A 14,949-nucleotide genomic window follows, 5' to 3' on the forward strand; every position below is an offset into this window, starting at 1 on the left:
TTTTTTTTTTTTTTTAAGTATATTTTTTTGGGGCTTTTTATGCCTTTATTTGATAGTACAGTGGAGAGAGACAGGAAACAGGGAGGCAGAGAGGAGGAATGACATGCAACTGCAGCGAGGACTGTAGCCTCTACACATGGGGCGCCTGCTTAGACCACTACGCTGCTCGACGCCCCGAGCAGCAGTTTCTTATCCAGACCGAAGCTGTACGCTGCATGACACACAAAATAAGAAAGATATTCTGTTGCATCCAACTTTTACTCTGAGCGTTCATTTTTAACGTGTATATAGCCAAAAACAGCTAAATCTTTGTCTTTAATTTATGTGTTTGATGATTTGTCAGATGAGATTGTGGTTATAAAATCAGGATTTTAGCAGTGCAAAGCAGCAACTTGGAAATGGTGACCGATCTTAAGTGGTCTCTACAGACACATGTGGAGACTCATTCTAATGCCAGGTGTGAACTCATCTACTTAGAGCTGTCCACTTGTGATTGGACCACTGAAGACGCATGTTAATGCCACATCTGAACAGGACCACTGAGCACTACATTGAACCTCTACCAGCATTCATTGTAGGGCACTTTGGACACAAGGGAGAAAAGGACTCTAAATTTAAGATGTAGTAAAATCCAACTTGAGGAGTTCTTCAACTCTTTGTGGAACCAAGGGCCAAATTATGCAAAAATATTCTGGATAGTCCACAGCAATTTACAAGGGATGGACAATACTGAATGGTTTTGCTGGCGTCCCATTACTGTAATATGCAAGGGTTTTATTCAGCCAATACCAATACTGATACTGATGCAGATTCTGACATTTATCCATTCATTTCAATACCACAATGTGTCTAGTTTCCACCGGTGGAGGTTGTAATACTAGATGCTTACATGTAGGAAAAAACACTGCTTTATTACTACTTGCTCTGTTTTTGTCAACCCTGCATTTTTCAAAGTCTGCTATCACTGAAGGAGAGGAGTGCAAATTTACAGAACGTTGAAAATGTTATGACAAAATAATCTCCCTGTGATAGTGTGACTGTGATTTCATTTGGAGCATTATATTCTAATTAAGGACAGTCAACTTTGTCATCAGTCACTTACAACCTTTTGGTGTTCTCTGTAAATCACATCTTGACAGTTTAGAGATTTTACTGATTAACTTAATTGCTTATAACAATCATGCACATTCACATGCAATTTCACATCGTTTTAATGCACATTACACTATTCTATGAGCGCATGAGCACTTTGTGATGGTGGTACTGTCATCCAGAATTTTGTAAAACTGTAAAAAAAATACGTTATTGTTGTGATACTTTTCCATTGGGAATGTTGCTTAATAGAAATAATATAGAATTATCACCCAGCCTTAGCCCTGACATGCCATTTTTTGAGTCAAGGAAACAGAGAAGAACTGGGATTTACAGCACAGAAGAAAAAAGCTACATACACGTTCAGCTGTCATGTCAATATTGAGGCAGCATCTGACATGTAGTGAAGCTGTATCTGCCATCCATGTCAGATTACATTAAATCAATCACCTCATAAGATTTAAGTTTGTTGAAAAATAAGAAACATTTTCAATCATATTTTTACTCAGATTTGATGCATGACAATCTTGTTGTTTCCTAGAAGAGTTTAGAAAAGAGGATCAGGTCCTTCCAGATTATTCTTTCAGTAACAGAAAGTAAGTGAAGTATAGGGAGAAGATGCAAAAGAGCTAGTGATTATGATGCCAGACTTACTTGATTTAATTAAAAAAAAATAACCACAAACTGTTGTTTCTACCTCAAAATGATTCTTATCTGAACTACTTGCACATCTTTTTCGAATTCAAAATAAAATAAATACCACGAATATGTGTTTTTTTTCGTGGTTTTTGCAATGATATAAAACAAAAGTAAAATACACCAACAAGAAACACAAGAGCATTGTGATTGCTGAATCAACACAAAAGACAAACTGGATGAGTGCCACAGCCTCCCACTGCTTCAATTACTCTTAAAATGAAACAGATAAAAATACAGGTCTTAGATAATCCTTGAATCACCTCCTTCGGTTAAATTAAATTTTGATGAGATAATAAATACTGAAGAGGGGAAATTTGTAAAGTTTATTCTGAATTACAGTATGGTTTTACGCTTTGTGGTTGAGGTTTGAAAGATATTGTGTGGAGTAGGAATGTGCAACGAGAAACACTGACATTTAAACACTTAAATGGGGTCTAATAAACCATTATGGATGTGTCATTCTGATGGTGGATCAGTGCCATTAAAGAAGCAGAGAGCAAAGACAGTAGTCTATTAACCAGGGGCTGCAGGACAACAAAACCAAACCCTCAAATTAATGGCAAAAAGACTGGGGCTTGTTAGTAGCCAGGAGGGAAAAAAGAGATGACATAAGTTCAAGCAAATGAACACACAGGGAGCATGCAATCATAATATTCCGGTGAATCTCTCCTTGTTTGGGCATCTGGGCAAAGCCTGTGCAGCTGTAACTGCAGCGGTGACAGCAACAGAAGTTTGGAAAGAGAGAGAGAAAAATGCAGGAAGACAAGGAGTGAACAAGAAAACTGAAGGAGGGGAATTCAGCAAAGGGAAACAGAGAAAAAAATACAAAAAATAAAAAGATAAGAGAGCCATAGAGTAACCACTTACCAAACACCCAGTCATCCTAAGCCCCAGCCCTAACTGTGGCCACAGCTACAGCAATTGCATGTTTACAGCAACAGCAGGATCCCTCGAAGGTCTGCCTCTCAACAATCACAGGAAAAACGTTACGCAAGGGCACAGCCACACACTCACACTAGCCTGTTCTCTCACCTCCTCTGATTTTTACTCACTCACCCTCTTATTTGCCTTTCCAACTCTGTTAAATACTGAGGAGAACGATAATTTCACAGTCTTGACTATTTAGCAGGAATCCCCTTCTGAGGCATGTCTTCAGCAAGTCACTCTAAAAGCAACAGCTCAGGCAGAGTGCTCGCTCTTCCTGTTCGCCTGCATGGATATCTGCTCTAACCGGACAAGCCACTGAGGAATACTCAAGGGAAGGAAGTGACATCGACAGGTGCTCCCTCCTTCCTTCCTTCCTCACTCATGTAAACAAAACACACTTTCCTGAATTAAGCCTAAATGGGATTTATCTAGGCTATTTGATTGAAAATACTAGAGAACGCATTTAATTCATTTGAATGTGTAGTTCATTTAAAGTGTCATTCAGGGAGAAAAATGGGAGGTGACACAGAGAGAAATTAACATCATCAATAATGAGCAAAATCTCTTTAGCCCAGTTTGCCCTGTGCTAGATTCCCAAGAATATGGGAGGACTGGAACGAAGCCAGAAAGGAAAGGAGAGTGTGTATGTGTGTGTGTACCAGAGGGGAGCGTGGATGAATCACAGAGAGGCGGGCAGAGATGGAGTGAGTCAGAGGGCATGTCCCTCCACAAGCTCACAAACCCTGCAGGAGATGATCTTCCTGGTTATACATTGATGCAAGCCAGGCCATGACCGCAGGCAATAAACAACCAATAGCCTAGTCAGGCTAATTCCACTTCAATTAATCAAGACAAAAAAGTAAACAAAGTAAACTCTGACCATTGTCCTGCTATCAACAAAAATATCACCATCCCACATGCAGATAAAAAACAACTTTCTACACTGGGCTCTGTGCAACTATGCTGTGTATCATCATTACCAGCAACAAGGCAGTGTCTGTTACATTGCCTGGCTTCCTGAGACATGTTTATGTTTAACAATCAGTCTACATGTTCATGTAGACACACAATGTGCGCACACATAAAATGCACTGCCAACTGTAATACTATGGACAAGTTACAAACTTAAGTGAACACAAAGCTTTTACAGCTTAGTTCTGGCTAAACATAGCTGTAAGGTTTTGTGTTTATTTTATGTTGGTGGCCTGACTGTCAGGGCATAAAAGATGGTCTCTGGAAACTCTCCCAGCTGTTGCTCCAGTGACAGGGGCTGAGCAAAAGAACTGCCCCCGGGAACAGCAACCAGTGGCACATAGGGCATTGCAACTTCTGCATTGATCATGTGATGTGAGTTAAGATACGCGTCTTTGCTGAAAACATTTGTGGGTTAAGCCAGATAAGGGCGCCCCTGCTGCCGCCTATGCTCTGGGCCACAGTAATATGATTGCAATGAGAAAAGGATGCATGACACAAATGTGACACAAAAGAAAAATTTCCACATACATAGTATAATGTGCAATGTACTGTCACCAGATAATTTTAAGTTTAAGTTTTATTTATATATATATATTTATATATATATATATATATATCACTGTCTGAACATGATCTCAGACTTTTAGACCCCACTGCAGATGGTACATAAACACAAAAACAGTGCCATATGTGACATGCAACATGAATCATTTCACTCTTAGCACAGTATGAATGCAAGAAAACACTCTACCTGTTCTTTCACAGAGGCCAGGATGTTGTTGGCGGTGTTGTCAGCCTCCATGTTGTGGCCAGTTGAACTGTCGCGGATGGTCAGCAGAAGCCCCTCCTCCGTGCCTGGGCTCTGCTCAGGAGCTGGCATTCCTCCTACATGGATGCGCGCGCGGGCACACATACACACACATACATACACACACACACACACACACACACACAGCATAATGTGGTCACCACAGGCACTCGCTTGGAAAAAAAACAAAACAAAACAAAGCAAAAAACAAAACAAAACAATCTTGTACACACATACCAGACTGTGTGCATGTATGTGCAAACACACTCCACTCGTAAATGCACACTTAGTCAATCCCTCCTCAATACACAGGGGCGAATAATGCTGAGAAGTGACTATCAATGGTCACACGCCACCACCAGCAATACACAAACACACACCCACACATGCCATATGGCCCAAAGAGAAAAAGATAGTCAATGTTTCATGTCTGTGACAGTGCAAATCAATGCCATATGGCTTTGAAAAAACACACAAGTTAAAAAATGATTTGTGATTTTAATGCGGTGATGTAAAAAAAATATAACACAAACATAACAATAGCCAATGATTGTAGTAAAACCACAAAACAATTCAAATCGACACTATGCAAAGGCTGCCCTAAAATAGCAAGCATACGTGCGTGCAGGTGAAAACTATATATGTTTGTGTATTAGATACAGTGCAGAGGTTGCAGGAAATGAGTGAGAGCAGGCCTTTGAAAAAAGGAAACAAAAAACAAGTCAGCAGCCCGACAGAAGAGTTAAGGTGTTCCTGTATCCTTCGCTCTCTCTGGCCTCTTGTCCGGGATTGAAATGAGAAAATAGAACGAATAGTTATGGTCTCATTATATCTGTTGACAGGGAGAGTGTCAGGGGAACGCTGCTCAAGGTGGATCCATATTTACTAGAAGGAGCCTGTTGAGCCAGACAGTGCAGCTAAAGGCTGCAATAGCTTCCTCACAGCTCAGGGCTGCAGCAGTAGACAAGAGCAAGGCGTCCAATAACACAGGAGCTATGTGACTTCAGGGAAACAGGGATTTTACTATGACATTTACAGCCTTAGAGATCCACTGCTGCTGTCATCTTCAAGACACGGATATAAAGACACATTTCACCCCCGGGTTTCTACACATATATTTTGACCTACATGATTTACTCTACTAAACCAGACAAAATTCAGCCAAGATGATGCATGTTGTAATGGGACAACGTCTTCACATGGTGGAAAATTGCTGCGTAAACCACGATGAAATAATCATATAATAATTTACAAAATAGCCCTGTCACTAGCATTATAACTTATTATTTCCTCCATGAAAGTCTCTAGTATAGTATCCGTCATCCATTCTTGCATCCAGAGGTTGACTTGAAGACCTGATATACAGTAGCTTCACTGAGTTAGCACTGACAGACATTTAAAATCATTTTAATGAGTTAAAGGGTCATATACTGTCATGTAAATGCATCTCATAAGAGTACTGAATTCTTTTGCTGAGGCTGACAGCCAGTTTGTTTACAGTGAGAACATAAAGGTTTTTGGCCTGGGATGAAGCAGTAAGTGGTGGTGGGGAGGCATGAAGTATGTGGGAGGTCCCCCAAACATTTAGATGAAATGTGACCCTGAGGTATTCTGGGAGTCTGTCATCAAGACACAGTGAGCCTTTCAAGGTACCTGAGCTGAACCAAGTCATGTGCCAGCCCTGGTGTTAAACAGCAGATAAGGTTTTACTACTACCAAGTATGATAGTCCACACAGGATATTCCATGTATTCCCCGGTCAGTCTCCTAAATTCCTTTCCTACTCATTCATAGTGTAGCAATAAACCGCCCTCACTCCCTCCCACCTCCACTGCAGCTTTTGAATCAGGGATATGGCAGTTTATTCCCACAAAATGCAGAAACAGGAAATGGGAAAAGCTGTGTGAATTTGACAGAACTCCTCCTCCCTGACGAACACAGATGAGAACAACACAGACAGGACTGACAGAGCACAAATTCTAAAACTGTCAGAGGTTGCCAACCCGGTTGGGTTGGATAAAATCCTTTCGGCTGTGTCCCTCAGGATGTTCACACAAGAGGGACAATGAGAGGTGTGCAGTTATGTTAGCTAGGCATCGTTATGGTAATTGTCATCTAAATCACCCTAGATTAGGTATAAATGGGCCTCTACATACTTGACCTTTCTGTAACCCTTCACTATTTCATTTGATACAATACAGCCTCCTATCAAAAAAGAAAATTCCTTGCCATAACCAAAATCTGTGTATATAATCAGTCCAAATGAATCTCTCTTTGCAGTCTAAACTTGCCTGTAGGAAACTGCACACTAAGCACACTGTAGGAAATGGAGCCACAGTAAAAACAACATACAAAGAGGAAAGCAAACCCTATCGAAGGCACCATTAAGCAAAGAAAAATCGCGATGTGTATCTGGGCCTACCTCTGAAATTCCCCATTACATCTGGTCCAGAATGATTTCACTCTGCTTTGCTCTCAGCAGCTTTGAGATTGGAGTGAAGACAAAGATTCTGCTGCCAACCTACCACAGTCCTATAAGCACACGGCTGACTGGTTCTTCAGCATTTCTCTTTGTGTTTCCCTCCAAATGCAGAAAGGAAAAATAGCCTCACTGAACTCTCTGGCAGTTAAAAACTTTGGTATGTCAAGACCTTAGACAGTTCGAGGAGCAAACACAAGGCTGAGAAGGATGTGAAAAAGCTAAGGAGGTGGGCCCAAACTGTGCAGCCTTCAAGGCTGTCATAACATTGATGCCTAAGGACTATACTGCGTAGTTCCCACTGAGTAAAGATGACCTCATTCTGGTCTGAACAGAGGCAAACCAGTGTGTAATTATGACCGTTATGGTTATTTTCCTTGACTAAGCAGAAGACAAACACACTGTATACAACAAGATCTTAGAGTGTTACATGTCAAAAAAAAAAATCTGAGTGTTCAAACAATTTCTTTCAGTGAAAAGTTTCAACATGGAATAATAAACATCTTTTACAAGACACTAATTCTAGTCGAAGATTCTAGTAAATCTCCTCTTTAAAGTATTATAATCCAGGTTGCCAAGAAAAGTCTTAGTCTGACCCCACCCTGACTCGTTGGATCAAGTGGTCTGATCTACTGACCTCAGACTGCGGCCACTCCTTGGATCTTCTTACACAACCCCTCTTTCCATGACTCTCTGTTTCCCAAACTAAACGTGGCCTATGATGCAAGGAAGGAAAAGGAAGTGGAATCGACTGTGCAGCAGTGTTTACAAATCTGTTCAGGTGTAAAATATGAATGAGAGAGTATGTTCTAAAGGGAATGACGCTAAAGAGAGTTGAGACAGATTTACTGTCCCGGATTCAAACACTGTCTTCTTGCATCAATTTCACATACAGACATGGATTCATAAGTTCTCTGATCCATCTGAAAGCCACCTGTGCCTTGTGTCACCTTCCCCAAGGAGCACCACAGTAGCTTATCAAATATGAGCCATCACACAGGCTACGTTATACATACACACAGGAAACCAGGTTATTGAGAGAAATAAGGTTAAAGGAGGAAACAGGAATATACCTGTACATTCTCCACAATAACATGGTTATTGTAACACCTATGTTTACATTCAGCTGGTCAGTAAGCACATTGCTTATACGGCCTATTTTGAGCCAAAACTACAGGGACTACATATGTAAGTTAATTAGTCATTTGTGATTCTGAAGCCTAAAGAGCGGTTTTCCTGACTGTATTGTGGCACGTATCTGAATTTAAAAATAGCCTGCAGTTAAACACTCAGAACGTAACTTCATTTAGACTTATTTGTTTCAGTTTCAGTTTTTGTCTGACTTTCAATTTGACCACTTTATTTTTTCCTTTCATGCCACTGCACTGCTGTCACATTGATACTACCTGTCTTACGTGTTTTGTCATGCAGGTATTTCATGTGCTCTTACAAAAACCCTGTTGGAAACCTGGTTAAAAACATACATGGCTGAGAGATCAGGTTTCCCCAACAAAAAACTAGCTTTGTTACAGTGTTATCTGAATCCCTTAGTACTTACATGACATCAAATGTTACTGCAGAAATCCCACAGGAAACACATGACTTAAGTGCACGTAAATGCGCTGACTTACATATTCTTTTCATTTCTCACTTTTACTTCAAGAGGAGATAAACTGTCATCACCTGAATGCCGTGTTCCTGTAAGTCAAAAGACCCATTGTCTGTCAGTCAGCGGAAGGAAGGTTTGTCTTCAGGAGGCTGAGTGACACCAGGTCACAGTAATTCAACACAGACAAATTGAGATGAGCTGTGAAATAATTATATATCAGCCTGAATTTCAGTGGAGAGGAGTCTGGGAGAAGCAGCAGTTTAAACGCTGATTGCACTGACTTGGTGAGCTGAAAAGGGTTGGGAAATCTACAGCACAAAGAGAGCTGAGAGCTACCTAAGGTAAATCTACAACAGTGCTACACCTCTCTTATCTGCAGCTCCTTTTTTTGGAGAGAAAAACAGTGATAGGTTGTAGTTAATTGCCATCTTCTTAAAACTCAATTTGAATCCTATATATGGAATCAAACTTGGCAATTCATGGAGTGAAATTACAAAATATCTACTCGTAAGAGCTACGTTATGTGTAGTAATCTAATAAAAATTTTACAGTGTATAGAGCTTAACATCCCATTAAACCTCTGTCTCTCCAGCTCATCCACCCTCAGGATGTCCGAAACAAACATGAAGTCATCAAAGTATGCACTTGATATATAGGCAATCACGCAAGACCATCTGGGAGGAATCTCATTGTTCCCGGTTCATTCTGCAACCCCAAACATGCAGCCAGAGACATAAAGAACTATCTTCAGAGACAAGAAGAACAAGGAGCCCTGCAACTGATGGTTAGGCATCCATAGAACCATGAAAAACTGTGCACAGGTACCTAGGGGAGTTAGTGCTGTGTTAAAGGCAAAGGGTGGCCACACTAAATGTTGATTTGATTTTTTTTTTGCTGCTCTTTATATGAAGTTAACTGATAAATAAAAACTATTCATGACATTATTCTTGAAAGCATCCTTAATTTACAACATTTTTTCACAAGTGCCTAAAACCTGCGATGGATTCCCCGTGGCTTCCTAAAAGAGGGTAACCACCTTTAATCTGAGCACGAGGGGCTGATCAGATGAAAACCCACATACGCTCAGGCCCCTGTGGCACATGATGGCTTATAACATATCTAGAGTAAACTAGCAGCGTTATGCAGCATGTAAAATCTCTGTAGGGAGACATACAGTCCCATTACTAATCTCTCAGCAGCTACCACATACCCAAAGACTCAAAATGCTTAATTGCTTCTTTCTAACACTGTATTGACTTCCCTGAATAAAACTAACATGGTCCAGTATAATTCGCCAGGAAGAACAATAATATATTTCAGCCTCAATAAATAGAGCGACATACAAAAACCTTTTTGCATCAGCTCAGAAAACCATTCACAACAGCCACATTATGTTCCATAGCAAGTTGCTGAATTCTTAAACCATTTCTGAAATCCCCTACTGCACACACTGTTGGGATAAACATGTGGTTAGGAATTGCTGACTAAGGCCCTGACCAAAGTAATGGCTCTGAGCTGGTTTCAGAATGTGGGTAATACTAATATACAACTCGTCCTATAGATACTGCATGTCACCGATTAACCTTAACCTCAGGCGGTATACTTCTCTAAGTATCAACATACAGTGCCTTCTTCCTAGATGCCACATGTGGAAAATTCTTTTAAGGAGGATGACAAATTCTCGGCAAGTGTCCCACATGATGGATTTGCCAGCAGAAACACAAAATGTTATTATTAGATCCCTCGATGTTTGACTTTCTCAACAGCTGAAAATGCTTTGCTCATATTAACACACCCAAAAGCAAAGGAATGTCTCATTTCCGACGAAAAAACAGTCTCACATGCACACACAATAACTCTATCAATCATTACACAGAATAAGCAGAGAATGATGTAACCTCCTTTAAACAGACACATACCTGTCCTCTGGTTGCTATTGAATAAAACAAGGTGAAAAATATGAGGCTAAATGGAGTGAAGACAATAGTCCAACTTCATACTCATCCACCTTCTCAACAAAGTGGGCATGAATAGAAATCAATCAGAAGCTGCACCCATGCCTACATCATACCGTCAACCTCACCCTGACACATGTTGCAATAACCTGAGGCCTATCTGAGCATGTGTATCCACAGGGCAGGGCTTGTCTCCGAGTAAAGGCAGGAAATACAGTCATTTAACCATCTACACAACACACAAACCTGCACAGACTAATGCCACACACCACATCCAAACTCTCTGGGCTGCACTTTATCTGGCTAGATATGTTTACTCAAAGAGGGCACGGGGAAGATGACTGCAGTCCAAATAATCCATGTTTGCACTGCGCAGCAGTAAAAACACAAGACTAACCTTCCAGGAACAACTTCCCACAGTGATCATTCACCCTCAAAATCATTTCCTCACAACAATACCTCATCTAATGGGGAGCAGAGATGCTCAACTGCAGGTTCATCAGCTGTTTCCAACATGTCATCACTGGTAATATGTTGTGACAGAACGGGACATAAATTATTCTGATTGGATGTAAATCCCTTAAGTAGAATCTGGGTTTGTGCTAGACAGACGTGCTTCATCCTGTCACACATTGTTAGACGAATACATTTAACACCCTAATGCCTTTTTGCATACAGTTACAATGCAAACACAACTACTACAGCAGCAATGACTCCCAAGAAGGAATTATAGCATAATGCTGCGTATATCTCATGTGAAGTCAATACAAAAATTCATTCCTTGTACGACAGATAAGACACAAGACAAATGTAAAAGATTTCATGCACTAAGCTAATTGTCAATGTTGAATGAAAAGGATTTGATCATGGCTTGGTATGTTCATTATCTAACCTCATTTAACAGTTCAGTTAAAAATGTGTTTAATCAATTCTGCAAGTTTTATCAACACTCCACGCTCCATTTGCTGTGTCAATCATTTTCCCACTGCTGAGCATATCATATGGTTATCAAATGATTGTGTTTAAATTTTATATCATGCAGGATTCTGGGAGAGAGGCCTGACAGAAATACCATGCTCATCCGAATGACAAAAATTGAGAAGGAAAATTAGCATAACAAGTGCAATGCTATTGGCAGTGTCCTGGATCCCCACAATGCAAGGTGTCTCAGAGGTGAATAACTGGGCTCACTCAGCACTTTTTATTGAGACCGATTACAGCCAGAGATGAACTACCCACAGAAAAATAATCAATCACATAGCTATGAATTGTAAAAGTCTAATTTAGCTGACTGCTTCTTAATAAAAACGATCATTTTGAAGATCTGTTGTGATGAATTGGGAGATAAAGGAGGATGGCTTTTACGTCTACTGTCATACATACACCTTGCTCTGACACATTGCATGTGTCAAGATCATTAATATCACAGTTTTGTCCACGTCTACATATGTTTTTGTTTTGTGAGGGAACTATATCTTTTCACCCCGAAAATAGTGATCCAGTTACAAAAAATAGGTTGATGTTAAAATATTTTTTATTTCCATAATGGCAAAAGTTAGTTGAAATCACAAACATCTTAACATGACAACACAATATAAAAGAACAGCACACATATTGCTGTTATCACAACACCAAATGCTCTGTCCTACTGACATTCCTGTCAGCACGCTGCTTGTCCCAACATTTCATGTTAACCAAAACCAAACACCTGCAGTCTGACTGAAAAGGATAATCAGCAATCTTTGTAGCAGTTTTGTTTGTAAGAGTGCAACCATGTATAAAAAACGTTACTGATAACAGATTGCCTATCGTATCCACTACGATTTACTATTGATGGTGAACTGAGATGAACTCTAGGAATGACAATCTAGGCAATTTACAGTTTTATTCCACATGGTTTACATCTTTAGTTCAATTAAGAATAATTTGAATGGGTTGGAAAGTGCATCATTGACCATTGCTATTATCTGGGATTCATAATAGCTTTTCTGCCTTAAGATGAAAAAATATTCAGTTTATTGACAAAAAGCTACTCTTCATTTCATTATGATTAACCAGGTCCAGCTCTAGAGCTGTACAAATACATGCTGGTCTTCTGGTTTCAAGCTATGAACAAGCTAATCAAGAAAATAAGAATAAATATTGAGATTGAAAGATTAAATTCTTCTGTGCAGTGACACTGACTTCTGAACTCTGGTGAACTTTGAAAAACAAAACACAGGAACTTTTGTTGTATGGAACCAGCTTAAAGAAGGAGATGGATATGCAGAGGCCTAGACATGTGCAATCCTGATGGCTGATTTGCATTAGCACTGCCTACTCGGTGTTCTGTGCTTCAGAGTGGAGAGACAGGGGTCATGGAGCAACGTGATGCTAACCATTCAAATTTGAGTGCGGCTACTGATAACTGCACCAAAAACAGTTTGACAAAAACAGTGATCAATATGAAGAAAAGTCCTGACTGACACAAGTCAAGACATTAAGAAATTATGGTACTGCTTCCGACCACAACTTCAAGGCCTTCTGGCCTTAGTGTTAGGGCTATTTGTCCTGGTGTATTGCTAACAGTGTAATGGTAAGGGTGCATTTTTTGACAAAAATCCCTGCTTTTAGTAACTTCTCTAAAGTAGGTGGCTCCTTGAAAGTCACATTACTTAACCACAATTTTTGTCTTGATGTTGACAAGATTGACAGTTTAGCTTATTTGACTATTTACAATAGAAATACCCCAATGCTAATAACATATTTTCAAGCACCTGAGCTGACTGAAATAAAATTGCACTCCAAAAAGCCTCCTCTAGCTTTGGCCTGCAGGTTGGAAAATGATCCCTAAAAGTCCTGAGAGAAAACCTAATCTATATCTGTACACCTAAGACAGTCCCTTCAGCGAGTGGCCAAGCATTAGCTGAGCTCTGCCTTACATTAACTTGACTTTAACGTTTGTTTTCTCCTGGAAATCAACAATGAAGTCAAAATAAAGTCAGTAAAGTAAATAAATAAAGAGTGAACAGAAATGTTCTGAATATTGATTATTTTGCAACTACCCTGTGGTGGGCAGTAAAAATGTGAGATGATTCACATGTTTCATGCAAGTTACTGTGAATAACTCTGCAAATGAGGCAATGAGAGCAAAAATAAAGACCTTTTATTGGTATTGGGAACCATTCTTTACCGTGGACAATCAAAAGCTAACATGTTACTATTGAACTCAAGCCCCGAGGGAAAGAGCCAGACTGTGAAGCAATGTTGGTGTTTTCAAGTTCTTTCTGTGACGCACACTGACCCAAAAAGCATTTTTCACATAAACAATCCTTGGAAAAGGAGCCAAATGTAAAATGGAGAATACATTTTTGTAATCCATTTGGTCCAATAACATTTGGAACGTTTAGAATAGCTGCACAATTAAGTTATTTTATCCCACTCATTTGTGCGGGGAGCCAACACGAAGTCATTCGGGTCAGCCAGCAGAAGTCTTGGACACACATGCTCTTCGCAGCTCGAATGGAGGACTGTAGTGCGCATGCTCTGTGAGCCCAAAAACAAGGAAAAGTGAGGAAGCCTGTGACATCTTTGAGGTGTATGTGCTCAGTGAGCAACGTTTACAGGAATGAATGGGACACCATCAACATGGTTTTACGTTCTCTTTAATACAGCTATGGTTGAGGTGAATCTTACAACTGACGTGCCTATTATTAAAGTTGTCAAAGTTCGAGTCACTGATGACAGAAATAAGATACTTATCTCAATAAAGAAATGGGTTGCAAATTTCAGTGCCAGCTCCATTTAACAGAGTGCTTGAGTAAAGTTAACCAAAACTGGTCTATTGCCGAGGACTATAACAATAAAGTGAGATCAAAATCATTTGGATCAAGGCTGATATGAAAGGAAAACAAAACTCAGAGAAAACCCTCAGAGAGTAAAACTGGAATAAATGAAATGGGTAAAATCTGTTTCTTAACCATCAGGACACTGACACGCATCGAACCATGATGCAGAAAGACGGATGGAATTTAGTTACTTAAGAAAATGTCAGGTCAGCCAACCAGCACCAGCTGGCCTTTTAAAACAAGGATTTAGTTCAGGTGAGTATGCTGTCTACTGTATTTGATATGCAGGATTTTAATATATTGGCACAGTTCATCAGAAATTCCTGGGACGCAGACTGACAAAAAGGCGAATATCTCTGACTGCAATGTCACTGCATAGTGAGTGGAAGGTAGGATTTCTGTTAGATGGCACCATATGGGTAATCTATCAAAGGGGATTTAATTGAAAAAATAAATCACACCCCATGAGTTAGTAAAATAAATTCCCCCTTAGTTGTACTCTGTAATGATTCACGGAGGAGGTGTATGACTTCGCAGCTCTGCAGAGGTACGTATAGTTTTATTTGAGGCATTTTCTAC

At 39.9% G+C, this 14,949-nt stretch overlaps 1 protein-coding gene across 6 annotated transcripts in view; it reads right to left on the reverse strand.

Moving 5' to 3' along the window:
• The window catches only part of pkp4 (plakophilin 4), a 77,315-nt gene that overhangs the window by 57,246 nt on the left and 5,120 nt on the right, over positions 1 to 14,949 (reverse strand). For 2 of the 6 annotated variants that reach the window (XM_023401203.2, XM_023401202.2), the window contains exons 1-2: positions 6,923 to 6,953; positions 4,445 to 4,578 (exon numbers count right to left, since the gene is read on the reverse strand). In XM_023401203.2, coding sequence (XP_023256971.1) covers positions 4,445 to 4,578; positions 6,923 to 6,938 — 150 coding nt within the window. In that variant the 5' untranslated portion in view covers positions 6,939 to 6,953. Of the gene's footprint in view, positions 1 to 2,658; positions 2,812 to 4,444; positions 4,579 to 6,922; positions 6,954 to 10,507; positions 10,631 to 14,949 lie in introns of those variants that run through there. The other 4 variants (XM_087172634.1, XM_087172633.1, XM_087172636.1 and 1 more) reach the window with 4 other exon arrangements.

The sequence above is a fragment of the Seriola lalandi genome, unplaced genomic scaffold (genome assembly GCF_002814215.2).
Source record: "Seriola lalandi dorsalis isolate HSWRI2012SDOR001 ecotype SW California unplaced genomic scaffold, Sedor1 jcf7180002053538, whole genome shotgun sequence".
In the NCBI taxonomy this organism is placed as follows: Eukaryota; Metazoa; Chordata; class Actinopteri; order Carangiformes; family Carangidae; genus Seriola; species Seriola lalandi.